Source organism: Amphimedon queenslandica, unplaced genomic scaffold (assembly GCF_000090795.2).
Source record: "Amphimedon queenslandica unplaced genomic scaffold, v1.1 AMPQUscaffold_13428, whole genome shotgun sequence".
Classification (NCBI taxonomy): Eukaryota; Metazoa; Porifera; class Demospongiae; order Haplosclerida; family Niphatidae; genus Amphimedon; species Amphimedon queenslandica.
In genome coordinates this window covers 104,130-122,184 of record NW_003546336.1, presented here as the reverse complement: position 1 = coordinate 122,184, position 18,055 = coordinate 104,130, and the positions used below count along the sequence as shown (strand labels likewise).

Sequence of the window (18,055 nt, the reverse complement as noted above, 5' to 3'; positions counted from 1 at the left end):
CTTTCACCAAAATTTAGCAAAATTGCCAAATTTTACTCCCTCCGAAATTTCCACGCTACACACTACAGTCCACTGTAAAATCTTTGGCCTACATTGACCCCAACCCTCATTAACATGCAACACTAGCATACTTGTTCCTTGTGAGCTGAAGACATCTCTTCAATGCTGTCATCCTGAGACACAAACTGAGCAGGGAACACCAACTGAGGAATATTCTGAAGAGCACTTCCAATAAACTCATTCACAATATCATTCCAGGCCGGAAGAGGGTGGAGCTTCCTCAATAAAACAATGCATTCCTCAGCTATGGTGCTGCTAAAGGAGGCAGTGGGTGCCGTGTGGATTTTGACTCTTTTTCTCCCGGAGAGAGGCTGCCCTCCGTCAAAAGGGACCTTGCAGAGTACCATGATGTAGCCTAGCATGCGAAATAGGTGGTGTATCAGCTCTGACTGTGAGGTTTTGTGTTGTCCCTCTGGCCACGAAGAGAGAAATGATCTCAAAAATCTTAAGAAAAGAACCTAAAAACAAGACAAGTATTAATATTAGTACTATCATGATAACATTATTATTAATGTTGTGCATGTATAGCAAGGTTTTTGAGGATAATAATTTTTGCAAATGACCTATATCTGGAAGTTGACAAGATTAATTTAATTTTCATGATTGTCTACAATTCAGCGATCTTTTACTGCATTAAATTTTTATGTTATGAATCTTCAAAAAATCACAAACTTAAAAAAATTATTCTGAAAAACAAGCTACATGTATATGGTATGCTATAGATAATTTTTAGAATAAAATTCAAAATTAATAGTGACAACACAAATATCGTGCATACCTGATGAATGACACTAGAGTGCTTAATAGAAGATGGAGCTGATTCTGTAGGAGAGCAGAAACTGTCCACCATATTCATTATTAGCTTAGCCCATAGAGGAGTACAGAAGGCAGACCCAACGTCAGTGCTAGTCACAATACCACGAAGGAAACCAAAGGTAGCCCACATGTAATGCTGGATTGAATAAATACCACTGTTATCATCACCTACAGGGATTTATAATAATAATAATAGCAAATTAAAAATACATGGTATATACATGTACATCTATATGTATATAGAAGATTAGAATAAGGAGTCATTTGGACAATACAATTTAAATGCATGTGTGTCGTACAGATAATATCATGAACATGTGTTTAAGTTAAAAATTCAATTGTAAACATTTCCAAATTTTTTAAAAACATAACAATTTTATGATCAAAATTTTAGATATTAATAAAATCTAATATTGCATTCTAAGCTCAAATGAGCAAAAAAATTAAAAAAGAAAAAATACCCTATTAACTAACTTTTTTCCATACTGCTTGATAAAACATGAAGTAAATGAGATGCGAGTGAGTTAGCTACTGATGAGGGTATCCCTGTTGCGTGAATGCCAAGACCAATTGATATGCAGCGTAGAAGATGAACACAAGACCTGACAACAATTTTAGTAGAATCATCGATACACTTTGGTTCTAAAGTTAATCCTGCAATAGAGTACACAGTGAATAATAGGATAATATTTACACAAGGTACGTACATGTACATTTATTTATGACGTGAATTAATGAGTGGTACATGTGCATGCTTAATTTTGCAGTATAATTTAAAACATGCATGCACATATAAAAGCAATATAAATGTACGCATTCATAACTTCCCACAGGATTTTGGCTTAGGATTGTCAAGTTGTTCCCAAGGGCCTTGTACTATAGTAAAGGGTATTTCGACAAAAATCACAAGGAGAAACTTCTCCATTTTAATCATTTTTCTGATACATATACATGTACATGTACTTATGCTGTGTACAAAGTTTGAGCCAATTCTGATCAAATTTAAATTTTTAATCAATTCTAAAAGTTGCTCCAAATGCCATGTACTGTATTGTAGTGCTTGTCAGCTCATGAAGCTCATGCTGTTTAGCTCACTTAGCATGCTTTAATGGGGAAACCCTGTACACAATATGCTGGTATAAAAATACCTTCAGAAATTTGAGTATCCTTAATATCTTCCTTTTTCTCTTCAGGTTTAGTTTTTGGTAACAATTCTGACGGAGCCAGCGCTAAATCAAACTTATCTTCTTTTCCCATTCGATAAGAATTAACTGAGCCAGTGTCCCACCTGACCCTCACCCAGCCATCACTGCCAACCTCACTGATTACTGTACCCTCACCCGGGGGAGGACCATTCTACAAAATAAATAATATAATATTAAAATATAAAAATAATAATATTTATAATAATTTTTTTGCAAGCATAAAGTATATGCAATTACAATGTAAAAAATTACTGAATATTTCCCCTACATGTACAATGTACATGTACGTGTACATGTACATGTACAAACAGTATACGTACATATCAGCACACATGCATATGCACATACATGTAAATGTACATACAAAATGTACACAAATTTACAAAATAACACTACATGTACATTGCTTCAAATTTCTAGGTTGAATATTCTTAAAATTTTTGTGAAATTTTACGTACTAGACTACTACAGTCATCATGCATGCATTGATGTCACATGTAATTCACAAAATTTTTAACACTCAATTTTTTGTAAAATCACAAAAATTTGAGACTGAAACTACATTACATGTACATGTACATGCATACATATACAAGATTATTTGAACGTTATAATAATACATGTACACTATTACAGTACCTGATCCCCCCACTTCCAATCCGGTCCACGTTGAACTCTTGTCCCTGGAGTGAGTCGTGGGATGACCTCTACCCCAGTGACAGGAGGATTGGGTGAGTTCTGTGAGTTAGCAAACTCCACTACTGGTACTGCTGTTGTACCGCTACCAGTGGGATTTGATTTAGTCTCTTCAACCTTCTCTTCAAGCTCTGAAACACCAGTTAATCTACAATGGGAAGATAGATTAATGTACATGTACATGTACGTAAAAAAGTAAAAGAACTAATTTATTAACACAAATAACAATATATGTGTACAATTAATACTGTTATAAAAAGTACATGTACACATATAATGTTAGTATCTGTTACATGTTAGTATAAAAATGATTTGCTAGTACCTCTTTTTAAAAGGACCATGACAAACAGTACAGTTACTATAGTAGTACTGTTATAAATACATGCACATGTATGCAAGTGTTTTTTTGCCTAAAGCCTACATCTACAATATATACATGTAATATGTACATGTACATGTACATATATTTATTCAAATGAATGTTACTTAAAATACAGCACATTAATTTTATGGCCAAAAATTTACATGTATTAGACGCATTATTATAACAAGGGTATCATTAAACGATAATGATATAAAGTACAGTTATACTGTACATGTACATGTACATGTATGTTGTGGCCTAATATCTATGTGTATGCACATATACATGTACATGCACATGTATATGCATGTTTGTACATGTAGCTTACAAATGAAAACATCTAAAAGCTTTACTTACTTAAAAATAGACTGTACTAATCCAAGCAATCCTTCATTTATGAACATAGAAAGATCAACTGATTTGTTTTCCGTAGTCAACATCTTCAGCAAAGAAATAACAAAACGAGAAGTAGAACAGGAACAGATACTGCCCTGTGATTCAGCTACACAAAATAAATAAATACAGTATATAATGCATGTAGTATGCACATGTACATGTACTATACATGGTAATTTTTTCAGGAATAAAATTTTGGCAACTGCCAATTTTTTGAGTGATTGGAGGGTTTTGATTATGGCCATATTGCCATTGAGCATGCACATAAAGGTTACAATGGTGGGTTTAAACTTTAATTTCAAATGGCTATCAAAATGCCTAATTCATTAAATTTCCCCCTCAGCTATACATGTACATGCAGGGTACATGATTTAATGTATACATGTACATGTACATGTACATGTACATGTACATGTATGTGCATATTACATGTATAATAACTAACAGTTCATTGTTGAGATGTGATCAAAGAAATTACGAATGTGAATAACACCTTGCCTCAGCTGCTGGAGGGCCCACTTGTTGATTTCACGAAATTCAATTTCAATTTCGGCGAGCAACGAAGGTGTGACATGCTCAATATTTGACGAAAAGTTAAGAATACTACAACAACAACAATAATAATAATACATGTACATGTACATAATTATAGTAACATATCATTATTTAGGCCAATCAAAGTTGATTTATAGTACCGTATTTGCCTGATTAGAAGCCCAGCTTAAATAAACGTCCATCCTTAAAATATTCTCACTATAGATGCACATATTATAGCCAATTTAGATAACCTCAATGTTAGATTGTTCCAAATAGCTTAACTCTTGAAGCATAGTCTAATGAGCTAGGGGACATAGGGTCGATTCCCTCTTTTGGCAACTTTTTTTTATGCCCGGGCTTCTAATCAGGCAAATACAGTACCCTGTCACATGGGAACCAAATCACATATTCATTGCTGCAGTTCTTAATTAATTAATTACACGTATAAATGCAGTTTACACAGGTCATAATGAATAAATTAAATAAATTAAACAACCCCGCCTGCATTAGACCCACCTATTTTTTATATGCAATAGGAAACTATGAATCTTATTGGAGTGGCTTAAATACTATTTTATTACTATAATCAGTATCATTGTAACATATTAATGCTATTATACTCCATATATGGAATAATAGCTTACTCATCCTGTGGCTCTCCTAGCATTCCATGCCACCCAGAGAGTATGGAGTATTTGACTGATGGTATGAGACTCTCCAGTGAGAGCATTTGAAGCATTGCTTTAATTCCGGCTAATCTCTGCTCAGCTCTTAGAGTCTAGGAAAAAAAATTTTAAAAATAATAAAAAAAAAATAAAAAAGAAATAAAGATATGTACTATAATTATACTAGTGTTGATTGTTAATGGTGTTAATGAAGGTGTCATGACAGCAGTGTATAGCTATAGAACATGTAGATTCTGGTATTATGAGACTCATGCATTGTAGCATGGGCCTGTAATTTTAATGATGTTATTGTTTAAATAAAAAAATCTTAAAGAGTGTCATACATGTGTACATGTAACTGGTTTAAACATGTAAAGAGTCTTAAATTGAGATACGTGTACATGCATAATCTTTGCTACTTTTACCAGGTACATTGTATTTGGCCATACACCATAAATCATGCTTCAATTTACTACTACAGAATAAGTGCTTGTAGTGATCGATGCATGTACTCATTTGTACATGTATAATTGTCGATTTGTACATGTACATGTAGGTGCTACTTTAAAAATTTTTGTGGCATCAAATTTTACATTAGCAGCTGGTTTTTTTCATTGAGCTAGTATGCAGTGCTGTAGAGTGCTGGCAGTGTTGTGATTTAGTTATTCAATTAACAATAATTTAATTTGAATACTAGCAATATGTTAGTACCACCTCTACCATCTACAACAAAGGCGTGTGTCTTTTGATCTTCATTCTACATATTCTACTTTATTATATATTTATAATATTATCTACCTGTCGCTTAAGAACAGTACACAGCATTTTGACATCAACATCATCAGTGAATACAAAGTTCTTTATTTGGTTAAGTAGCAGAGTATGATGTGAGCTAGTGCCAACTCTCTCCCTCAACCACTTGAACTTTCTGCTGCTTGCAATCTCAAGTGTAACTGGAGTCCAAGACGAATTCTATACATAAATAAAAATTTTAAAAATTATTGTTGGGGAAAGCCCCTGGTAATTGAGTGAGTCTGTACGGGCAGTTCATCTACATGTAACTATCGTTAAAGTAAAGGCCTTTTCACACTCGCCAAAGTAATGCGTATTAATTGTATTCACACTAGAGTGGTTTCAAATCAATGCACATCAAAGCACTTTAAAAATCTGTGCTAGTGTGAAAAGGCTTAAAAATAACCTAATCTTCATGGGAGCTCATCAAAGTAGAAATAATTTAATATTAAATACCTCGTGAGTTTGTTCCAATGATTTCTTCTCTGTCGACATTTGCTTTTTGTAATAAACTTTCATCTGAGACTCCTTCTCATCGTTAATGGCGGATGAATCCACAGACTCTGATGAAACCTCCTGTCTCTTATGCTGCCACGAGAGAGCTTTCTGAGCCATTCTCTTCCACCGAGAGGACACACAAGACAGCTGGTGACGATGAAGCATGGAATGAACATCAGTAGCAGGAGACCGAATGTTATCAATAAGAAATAAGCAACGATCGATGGCAGGACCACAAATCTCATCATAAGTACAAGACGATTCTTGTCTTGATTTAACTAGGAGCAACTTTGCATCATAGACCAGTTTACAAATGTCGCCTAGTGCCGATGGGAATTGAGTAGAAGAATTGTCAGCTGTCACTAGTAGTAATGCAAGCTGAACTAGGTCGTGAAGCTTTAGTAAACAAGCCATGAACATTCGTGAGAATCTTTCCACTGGGTGATCAGGATTGTGCTCGGTCAAGGCAAGAATAAGGTTCTTTTGTTTGCAGTAGCTATGGACAATCGTCAAAAACTGAGTCACAGTCTCATTCTGTGCTTCGGGATGAACAAGACCATTTATGAATGAGAGTCCAGCATCAGTTTGATGAGTTGGATACATTTTATCCTGCATTACCTTGACACCCATTAGCTGAGACTGGTTCTCCAATCCACCAGCAAATATCTCCATCGAGAGACATTCTTCGCTAGCCTCCTCCTCAGGGAGAATAGGTAAACTTTTAAACATGTGACTGGCTCTAAGACCATGCAAGAAAGCCAGTGTCCTCTCTGTATCAACAATCAATGAAGTTTCTGATGATTTTGATCCTTCAGAACCCTCTCCTCCCTATAAAGAGTCCCATATTAAAAAAAAACAATTAAGTTTTTTTCATACTTCAAAATAGTCTCCAACATAAAACTGCTTCATCAGTTCCAGTGCGTGCTCAGTGTGTCCAACTGTTTCAAAAGCTTCAGTTGCATCTTTACCAATATAGTCAGAGAGCATGTCAGTATTGCAAGGTGTCTAATGAAATACAAGTAACATGTAAAGGCCAAGTGTAAAGTGGATTATACTATGCATAAACATTGTGCTATGAATATTAAAATTAATAATAATCATATTCATTGCTAGCAGTGGGTGTATGTATACACTGTATCCTAGGCAACAAGGCAACCCACAATAGCTTTTACAAAATCTATTGTATAAAAGCAAGAGTACAATTGAGATATATGTAAGTTATAAGTCAAGGCTCATATAGATGTTTCATTACAATTTTTGAAAGGGTGTAATGCCCTGTCTATTTTTGATCCACAAAATTTAAACCGCTTCTAATGTCACTTGATTATGTATAGTAGGTGCTGGGCGATACTGGCAAAAATGGATTCAATCTGATACCAATCAATATCAGCCCATATTGGTACTATCGATAGTTTCGATACAATATTTAGACCACACCTATGGAGTCACACCTCTTATTATTGACTGTTTTCATCAATGTTTTCATGCACGTGTAACCATGTGTGTGTAATATACGTCAGTAACTTATTTACCATTATATGCCATATTTGGCTGCATTTTTGTATTTGTAAATAAAAATTTCATAATTTTAATGTAATTACCACACCTACTATACAATCAGCACGCTATTTTGTGGATTTTAATTTTGCGAATTTTTCCAAAATGCGAAAATCACAAAATTTAATCACTGCAAAATATATGACATATACTGTATTACAATTTTCTTCATTAATATCATTTAACCTTAATAAATGGGCATGGTCAAGGTATTAATCCAAATTTCTTCAAAATTTTGATACCGATAAGTATCAATGCTGTAAAATATCATTTATATTGATAAAAATTTCAATATATCACCCACCACTAGTGAATAGACTATGGCCTGAACACAAAATTAGCTAACACAAATATTAATTTTTGAGCATGTAAAAACATAAAATTTCAAAGACTTGACAATTTGAACGCATGCAGCCTATGTACTATTATTATTAAATTATTATTAAAACAGTGGCGTAAAGTACAATGTAATTCTTTACCAAGTACAGTACATTGTATACATGTACATGAATAGTATAATTGGTATCACAAATATAGATGCATTATGAACATGTAGTAGACTCACCTGAGATGCTAACTGTTCCCCATCATACACTTTTCCCTTAATAATAAGCCACTTCCCTTCACCTTCTTCACTATTGTGCTTCTCAATATCACTTTTAGTGACAACTCTACATGACGCATCCGCAAAGCTAATATCTTTAAAAAAACACAAAAATTATTAGAAACTACAAACACACACGTACTTTTAACATCAGGCCATGCCATGTCCTCTTCATCCAGTTTAGTGCAGTTAGGAGACAAACGATTAAATTTATCAAGTAAATCAAGCAGCCCACTAAGTAAAGGGACACAGTCAGACTCAGATATAAGTAGAGGAGCTTTCAACTGTAAGAGAACAAGACCCACAGCTAATTCAGGCAGCAGTGCCCCAAACATTCCTTTAGACAAAGCAGATGATGCAAGGATGAAATATCTCGGCCCAAGTGAACCAACTCTTATAGCAGAATGAAGGACTTGATTGGAGTATTCTTGGACCATGGCAATGTATTTTATTAATACAGAGAGAGCACCTCTTGTTTGTGCTACAATACAAACATAAAAAAGCATGTAAATTTAAATACCGTATATCCTCAAATAAAAACTGGGTGCAAATAAACTCCAGGGTAGCAATAAAATGGAAGTATAAATACATTGTACATAAATCTAGTCTTCAAATAATATAGATGCCTTGTAGATACATGTACATGTACTTCCTTAGGTTTCCTGAAGTCTTGTGCATGAGGTCTCGGGTTTAAATCTCACTGTTACCTCAAGTTTCATTTATTTTTTAAATTTTTTCAAAGAAATAGATGCCCAAGCTTTTATTTGAGAAAATACGGTATTAATATTCAAGATAAACCTTCATTCGTTTTGCTGCAAGAGAATACATTTGATAGGAGTAGCCTCTGAAATAATTGCAGCAATCCTTTAGCAGAGGAGTCTGACTTAAGTTCAGAGTCATCAATGACAGTAGGTTTCTTTATGTCACAAGTCTGAAGGAGCTACATGTAGAAGGAATAATCAAATTACTATCACTAAATAGTAAATAATGCAAATAAAATGAAGTCCCAAAAACATACACAAATGTCCCAAAACATCTAAAATATAAAATTAACAAAAGCAGTCATACAAACTATACCAGGCAATAGACATTAAGAAGCCACTCAAAAATCTAACCACAATCTTAAAATAATTATGCTGCTAGTCCATTTAATGTGTACATGTAAATTGTATAATGTACATGATGTACCTGCTTAAAGTATGACAGGCTCATACTAATAGAATTTCCAATGAGTTGATGGACCAAGTGTAACAGAGGCACAGCATCATCACTTAGTATTTCGGAAATTGTGTCTTGCTCTCGAGTTTCAAAAGTAATGGCAGACATTAAAGCATTCTCCAAGCCATGGTCAGCCATCAGACTGTTCACTAACAAATGAATCATGAACTGCTGTCCTTTAGGCAAAGAATCTGTCACAGGACCTAATGGATAATAGTAATTGTAATTTCAGAGTACAATCACTACAGTGTAGTCAAAAATTTTTGTGGCCCAAAAATTTTTTTGCGGATCCATCCACAAACCAATTCATGGTTTAAACTTTCGCAATATTCTATTTTTCAGCCATCTTGAACTGTATTAAATCAACTTTTTGTGATTTTATGTTTTAAATTTTGAAAAAAATGTAAAATCCACAAAAAATTTCCACTATATGGTACATGTACTGTATATTATGTGTATGCATCATTACCACTTGGCAGTAGGCCAGAGAGGGCACTGGCTCTCTCTGATACTGTTGGTAGTAATATTGCCCAGCCACTTCTTAGAACGGACTGTGCTGCATTTTGAACAGAAGGTATGACGCCAGATTCACCAGCAAGATCAATCACAAAATGCTTGATTGACTGGAGTAGAGTCGAGCCAGGCTGGAGACCAATAGACTCAGAAGGTATACCTGACGATGTAGCAGTGTATAACTATAAAAAGAATGAAATTATATTATTTAATTTATGTATTCAAAAATGTATTTTTAAAATGTATTTAAAGAATGTAAAAATGCAATGTTAATGTTTACTTAATTCTATTAAGAATTTATAAAAATACAATTACTTAAATGTATTTAAATCATTAGATATTTAAAAATTTTATGTATTAAAATAGAAAGTATTTAAGGGAACTTGCTTGGAGTTTAAGCAGGTTAAGAGCAGCTATGGCCATGCATTCCTGCTCTTGGGATGGAGGGTGAGTGTTAGGACCTTTCCCATCCAACTTATCACAAACAATCTTCAAGAGTTGATCCAATTTCTCAAAAGTGACAGTTGATACATTCAATATGAAGGGAAGCTCTTTTCCGGTTGGGGTCGGACTTTTACTGAAAGATACAAAAGTCTACATAAGAAATAAAATACTTATAAAAAGTTTTAATGTATACACAGTACGTACTTCAGAAGCACCACAAGCAATTAATAAAGCCCCTTTACCAGAGGCAGCCTCTATCATTAGCGGCGAAGATATAATGTCACCGGATTCGTTCACTTCAAAAGAAGAGTTCTTTCCCCAAGCATAGACATCACTATCAGTCGTTAGTGCCACACAGTGCTGGGCACCAACACTCACATCGCTCACTACAGTCTCTGATAATCCTTCGATTAGCTTTGGCTGACGAACGTGCTCTTGATTACCGTGACCAAGCTGATAGGTGTCACCACAACCCCTGCAAAACAAATATACATGTATGTACATGTATGTATATGTTATTGTTATTGTTATGCACATACATGAATTACATGAAACATAAATTACACATTTACACACAATAATTTTATACAGTATAACCTTATTATTATAACTATCCACATTCCCTATTATCATGTAAGTAGAGCCTTATTTTTAATTTTTCTACCAATAGTCATGAACTGATAACAATTAATGCATAAAAATACATGTACTTTATCAAAGGCCAAATTCACTATAACTTTCTCCTCAGTAAAGTATGTGGTTCTAAGTGAGCTAAACAGCATGATCTTTATGAGCTGACAAGCACTACAATACAGTATACGGCATTTGGAGAAACTTTAAAAATTCATAAAAAATACAAATTTGATCAAAATCAGCTCAAAGTTAATACACAGCATAAGGACATATATTATGCACCAGAAAAAAAATTACAAAAATGGGGAATACTCTCCTTGCCATTTTTGACAAAATTTGGCAAGGTTGCTGGCCCAATTTTTGAGCAACTTTTTCCTCTAGAAATCCCAGAGTTGGAAGGGTGCAAGACCAAATGAGTCACAGCATGTACATGCATGTACAAGTGAATATTAGGAAATACATGTACATGTACATGTAAATCACACACAATATGTACCATATAGCGGGTTATTTTCGAGGATAACAAATTTTGCAAATTTCACAGATTTTTCAAGATTCGCAATATTAAATTCCTTGAAAATCAATGTAATACGGTACAAGATGGCAGAATAGTGGAAATTCACAAAAATTAATTCCACAAACTTCCAGATACAGGTCATTTGCAAAATTTATTATCCACAAAAAAAACCGCTATACGATATATTAATCAACACAACCTTACTAACCATGAATAGAGTTTACCATCCTTGGTAAGCGCCATTGAGATTTGGTTCCCACATATAATCTTAACAACCGGTGACGTGGATCCAATACCAGAAATCGGCTTGGGGACTTTATTCTGATCACTACCAGGTCTACCTAATTTCCCATAGTCCCCATCACCCCAGGACCACACCTGTCCTGTGTCATCTAGTGCTAGTGTGTGAGCATCACCACTTCCACAATCAACTTGGACTATCTTGACTCCATTCAGCCCTTCTACTATTGTTGGAATAAGCTTGTCTTCAGCATTACCTATAGGGCCATACACAATGTACATATAATGATTCACACAAAGTGAAATGCCCTACTGTATATGGTATCTTAAATGTACTGCGTAGAGTGTACATTATTTATGGGCATTCATTATAAGCTGTCAATTAATTATCGTACATGTACACATAGTTCTGCCTATGATGGTAGGGGGTGGTTGGGGTAACCACCTCAACAAATGAACCAACCAGTTCATCACTTAGACCAACCATCCAATTAATACTAATAACCATACATAAAGCATGATATTGTAGTCACTAGTATGATGTATATGAATTTAAAAGGAGCAATATTAGTCTCCAACGGTCCAACCACCTCTAATTTTTTTCTAGGCAGAGCCCTGTGTACTTGTATGTACATGTACATGTACCTTATAATTTTGTGCAATGAATGCTGGCACAACAGTCGAGTTCTACATGTATATGTTGCATATATCATTATACATGTACACAAAAATAAATCTCATTATAATGCACTAATTACCAATGCTAATTTAACATGTACATGTACATGTATCTTTGTAGTTGCAAAACCCAAGCTATATATAGGGAAACAAACTGTGGTGATGATACAGTGCATACTCTGTACACAGTAATCTTGAAAACAAAATTTGAAATTATATACACCTACACATGCAAGGGACTACTAGCCTTTTCAATTATACTGTACATGTACATGCATTGACATGTATCTACTATCTTTTTTTATTCATCTACTATCTACATGTACTACTGTATAGCTTGAAAATTAGGAGTGTTAAAATTTGGCGAATTGAATTCAAAAGAGGTTTAGAGGTCAAAATTTTGGCAAAATTTTAACTCTGTGTATGTTTATATGGAACTCTATCAATTGGAGACTAAAAATTTAGAGAATGGACCTCAATTCGTCAACTTCGCCAAAGTTTTACTCCACCAAATTTTCTAGTTATACGGTATCTAGTATCTACTATCTACATGTACTATTTACTATCTACTATCTAACCATGTCCAAGTCTGCCATAGCTGCCTTTGCCCCAGGTATAAAGAACACCATCTTCAGTAACAGCAGCACTGTGCATGCTACCAGCAGAAATATGAACAATCCTATCACCAGAGAGTGCAGCTACAGCAGTAGGGGCAGTCTGAGATCTACAATACACCATTCACAAATAACAATAATAGTATATATACATACTGTAAATGTTCAAATAAAAGCCTGGCTCCAATAAACACCTGGTACTAATACATGTACATACATGTACATGACACATGTATGCATATTTTACTCAATACATGTACATGTACATTGTAGGTGCCACCATCTTAGAATGTCATAACTCACAAATGACCTAAGTTGTTAAGACTAAGTTTTTATCAAATCTAAGTTTTGGCATTTTTAACTTTGCTTTGTGCAAATTTTTTGTCCTATAATGCTAGGGCTTTTATTTGAACATTTATGGTACATGTACAATGAACAAGTCTTCACTAGTATACTATTAGTATACTACAATTAGTATACTACATGTATGTAGTACATATGTCTTTCTTACTCTGTGTTTCCAATTCCCAGTACACCGTTGCTTCCTTGTCCCCAGCTGTACACTTTCCCATCCTTTGTGAGTGCTAGAATGTGATTTCCGGAAGGATTATGATCAATTTGAATAATCTCTTCATCTCCAGGAAAGAATAATTGCTAATTTATATAAATTTGAAATATTAATAATAATAATAATGGCAATTCATTTAAACCTACTTCAACAGTGAAGTCACCCATTGACGCATCCATCACATAAAAGACAGTTCCATGAACTGTAAGAACCACTCGATGCTTTGGAGATGAGTAAAATTCCTTTGCTCCAATTTCAAGCAAAATATTTGAAGTCTGTATTATTGACGGACCTCCTTCACTCCTGTTGCTACCCCAGTGAGCAATCTCAGAAGCTTTACGCTTTACAGTTCCATCAATTGTCTATAAAATAATTATTAAAAATTAATACCATACAAGATGAATTATTGGCGATTGGCAGTTCTATGAAGAAATTGCCAATATATAATCCGACATTTTGTTTCAATCTAAGCATGCTTGATGGCACGTGGCACAAAATTGCCAATATAAAATCTGCCAATTTCTTTCCACAAGCAAATCCACCAAATATTACTCCGCCCAATAAATCATCTTGTATGGTACATACTTATGTACCTACATGTATAAGATTATTAGCATAAACAGCTAGTAAGTGTATAAAATATAAATGTCATTTAAACTAATGTCACTTGGAAGTAATTGTACAGCTTATAGTACATGTACATGTATATGGATAAGATTGTGTTCATTTTCATATGCTTACAGGGGGTAATGTACATGTACATGTACATAATAAAAACAAAAGCATTACGTACATGCAGGTGCATACTTTTACATTTATACATGTACAAGTACAGTGTATGTGCATGCAGGTGCACTTCCACTAGTACATGTACATGCATCATTGAGTAATGGGAACTTCATTAATGTACATATAATCATGTACTACATTGTATATAGTACATGTACATGTACATAGGAAGTTATAGCAGAATAGCAGCAGGAGTACATAAGGGTTTAAACTATCATATACATGTACATGTACTCCTGATAGCAGATATATAGATCATTCACTACATGTAGTACCTCCTCAGAGCATATGTAAGGTTCAGCCAGTCTATCAAGATGAGAGAGAGCAATGGTGGCACACTGCTTCAATCCAAGTCTTGTGGAGTCATCATTTGGAAGAGTGACAAAGTCTAAGAATGACTTGGTAGGACTAGGATGATCTCCTGAATAGCAAGCCTATAAAAATAATAGTACACACACAGCCAAGAATTATGATAGTGATACAGGACTACTGCCCAAAATCAATGAATCAATCCTGATGACTTACATGTAATTGATACAGTCCTAATAGCCTATCAGTACTTAGTATGCAGGTTTGATTCATTGATTTTGGACAGCAGCATAATAGTAATACTGTATAGTGGTTTTATTTTGTTGGTATAAAATTTTGCGAATCTGCTCAGATTTGCTATTTGTTGGTATAAATTTTCGCAAATTTTACCTTCTGCAGCCATTTTTCCTAATGTCCCACACTTTTGTGGAATTTAATTCTGCAAATTCAATGAAAGTGCAAAATTAGCAAAATTTATTACCAGTGAAATAAGCCCTATACAGTAATTCTTGGCTGTGTATATTACAGTATAGCCAGTAATTTTCACAGATCCTATGATTTGCAAAATCTACTAAAATTCCAATTCACAGATTTTAATTTTGTAAATTCTACCACATGTGCCATGTGGGTACAGTCCTAAATTGATTTTTGCGGATTTTATTTTTGGGAATCAGGAAGGAATCCGCAAAATCCACGAAATTTGCAACCCGAGAAAATAACCACTTATATGGTATAAGAAAGTACTGAATTGTGCATTACTAACCTCATCAGTCTGGAGTGGAATATAAAGACCTGACGATGAAGGGATGTTCGATATTCTTCTTAGAAAAGGCACTAGTGGATAATTGAGCTCTTCTTCCGCCGGGAAGAAAGGTTCCTTGTCGTGTTCCGTTTTCAATAGTTCGTTAGATCGTGAGGCTTTGTCTGATAAATGAAGCAAGAGGAGTATGCAGTCAAGAATGCAATCCAGCGTTCCTCTCTGGAGGGCCAGCTCAGTGAGGAGTGATAGTGCTTTCTGACGATCTTCTAAAGGGATGAGTTGCTCTTCCTTTTGAAAACTAGAAATACAAAAATGTACGTCAATAAGACTTAGAATTAATATAGAGCCGGAAAAATATATGTAGGTAGGAGTTAAATTTTGGCGATAAAATTTGCAATATGCAGATTTTTATAATGGTGATTTATCAGGACCATAGTCTTTGAGCATGCTCAGAATGAAACAAAAATGGTGAATTCTACATGTACATGTATATTGCAGACATTACCAAACTGCCAATATACATGCAATATACATGTAGATGTACAGTATACTTAGTCACTTACCCACAGCAGACTGATTTCAAAAACGACATGCACTGGTCAACGGTTTCCAGCCAAACATTGGAAATATCGGAGGAGTTAAAGAGAGACGGTACTGGTACCTCGTAGAGTATATCCAATGCTTGCTGAAGGACCTCGCTACACAAGTCCTTGTCTTCTCCAGATCTCCAAGCTCGTCGTAAAAAAGCAAAAGCAAAAGACAGAGCAGTTTTAGCTCCTAATCTAGCCAGACCTTCAGTACCAGTCCCTTGATTACTATTATAATTAATACAGGTATAATAATAATTATGTCAAATATTTAATGTTCTACTAACTTTTTTGAAGAAGTGGCTGGAGCTTTACTCTCTTGTTTTACAGAAGATACGGCCATTGGCACGACCTCTTTGTCATCTTGTACAGTTACACTGTTTCTAAAGGAGCATAATGAAAATACAAGTGTATACACAAATGTAATACAAGTCAATAAATTACACTGCAATAGTTATTATCTAAAATTAAGTATACACATACATTGTACATGTAATACACTTCACTCTTATTATCTCACCTGTTTGATAAAGCTGTAAAAACTCTCTCCATCACTCTCACTCTCTTATTCAATCTGTTTATAGAGAGCGAAGTCAGGGCTACCTCATTATTCAAGTCTTCCTGTTCTGAAATAACAACTCTCTGAGCTTCAACCAGCTGCTCCAGGGTTGGCTCCTAAAAATTTTCAAATAATAATACTGTATAGCGGGAAATTTTGTAGGGGATTAATTTTGGCAACTTTGGCGTTTTGATAGCCAATCGCCAAAATTAAAATCCACCATTTTGAGCCATTATATGCATGCTCAATGGCACGTGGCCACAAATTTGTTAAATAAAAATTCCCCAATCACCAAAATTTAGCAATTCACCAAATTTTAGTCCCTCCAAAATTTCCCGCTATACGGTACATGTCATGGAAAATTTATGCATAGCAATAGAAAAACAATTATCTTTATTTTTAATAATTTTCAAATTAATAATAATAATATTTTAATATAATTTTAACTACCTCTCCCCATGTCCACTCTTCAAGTATTGGCTTGAACTCTGACTTCTTATTCTCTTTGTCAACGGTTTCATTTTGTTCACTTTCAGAATCACTTTTAGCTTTATCAGACCCAGCACTTCCGCCAGGCTCGGTGTCTCCATTATCACTGTCATTGGGATAAGACTGATCAGTCATTATCTCACCATCTGTCACCATCTCACTCCACATCCGATTTAAATCCTCATCGGAGAATATCAACTGTAGTAAAATATTAAGAATTATAAATATAATATACATTTATATTACATTGTACATGTACATGTACATGTAGATAAAAGCAATGTTTGAATTATTATGTAATGGGAAAATTTCTAACCTCTGTACTAAGAGTATGATAAAGTTATGACAGTTAAAATTAACAAACATGTCCATGTAAGTGTTAAAGAGATATCAAGGTATTTTCTTAGCGCTATATACCACCTGGCTGAGGTAGTTAACAACAATAAAGAATGTGCCACAAAATTATGTAGTGATAAAACAATTTGTATTCGTACAACTGTAGGTGCACATGTACATCAAGGTATACCTTGATGTACATGTATTATATATATTGTATTATAGAGGAGATAAGATGTGTATTGATTATAATAATTATGTACATGTATATACATATGTACACACAAGACTATCAGAATAACAGATGACACTCTCTCTTTCTCTCTCTCACAAAGTGGCCATCTACTGATAAAAGACTGTGTATACATGTACATGCATGTATTAATAGATCAAAGAAATACCTGGAGATTAGTCTTTATCCATTTCGAATCATACTTTGTGGATGAGCGCAACATGACCACATCCAGAGTTTACTAGCAATGGCTACACTATGAAGAAAAAGGAGGCCTAATATTAATACTCGCCTCGACTCTACATGCAGCAAAAGAGATGAACAGTCAAGCAAAAAATATGAAGTTTTGAACACACCTAACAGCCTCGCCTCTTCCTAC

At 34.5% G+C, this 18,055-nt stretch overlaps 2 protein-coding genes across 3 annotated transcripts in view; both read right to left on the bottom strand.

The window, feature by feature from the left end:
- Window positions 1–7,030, bottom strand: part of LOC100641844 (E3 ubiquitin-protein ligase HERC2) — a 31,094-nt gene extending 24,064 nt beyond the window's left edge. Inside the window, exons 1-11 of one of the 2 annotated variants that reach the window (XM_019995915.1) lie at window positions 6,906–7,030; window positions 5,988–6,857; window positions 5,538–5,711; window positions 4,719–4,852; window positions 3,983–4,143; window positions 3,499–3,643; window positions 2,721–2,925; window positions 2,025–2,232; window positions 1,351–1,530; window positions 839–1,044; window positions 132–518 (exon numbers count right to left, since the gene is read on the bottom strand). In XM_019995915.1, the coding sequence (XP_019851474.1) occupies window positions 132–518; window positions 839–1,044; window positions 1,351–1,530; window positions 2,025–2,232; window positions 2,721–2,925; window positions 3,499–3,643; window positions 3,983–4,143; window positions 4,719–4,852; window positions 5,538–5,711; window positions 5,988–6,857; window positions 6,906–7,016 (2,781 nt within the window). In that variant the 5' untranslated portion in view covers window positions 7,017–7,030. The remainder of the gene's footprint in view (window positions 1–131; window positions 519–838; window positions 1,045–1,350; window positions 1,531–2,024; window positions 2,233–2,720; window positions 2,926–3,498; window positions 3,644–3,982; window positions 4,144–4,718; window positions 4,853–5,537; window positions 5,712–5,987; window positions 6,858–6,905) is intronic. The other variant, XM_019995916.1, reaches the window with a different exon arrangement.
- A 1,013-nt stretch (window positions 7,031–8,043) lies between these two features.
- On the bottom strand, window positions 8,044–18,028 carry LOC109581633 (E3 ubiquitin-protein ligase HERC2-like). The gene is made up of 18 exons (XM_019995917.1): window positions 17,846–18,028; window positions 17,070–17,306; window positions 16,581–16,735; window positions 16,348–16,443; window positions 16,037–16,288; window positions 15,477–15,771; window positions 14,680–14,838; window positions 13,762–13,977; window positions 13,559–13,701; window positions 13,012–13,157; window positions 11,724–12,012; window positions 10,570–10,840; window positions 10,309–10,515; window positions 9,878–10,103; window positions 9,379–9,611; window positions 8,989–9,130; window positions 8,333–8,671; window positions 8,044–8,285 (listed from the first exon to the last, which is right to left on the bottom strand). The coding sequence occupies exons 1-18, from the start codon at window positions 17,897–17,899 to the stop codon at window positions 8,062–8,064; spliced, it is 3,684 nt and encodes a 1,227-aa protein (XP_019851476.1). The 5' UTR covers window positions 17,900–18,028; the 3' UTR covers window positions 8,044–8,061.
- Between the last annotated feature and the right edge of the window lie 27 nt (window positions 18,029–18,055).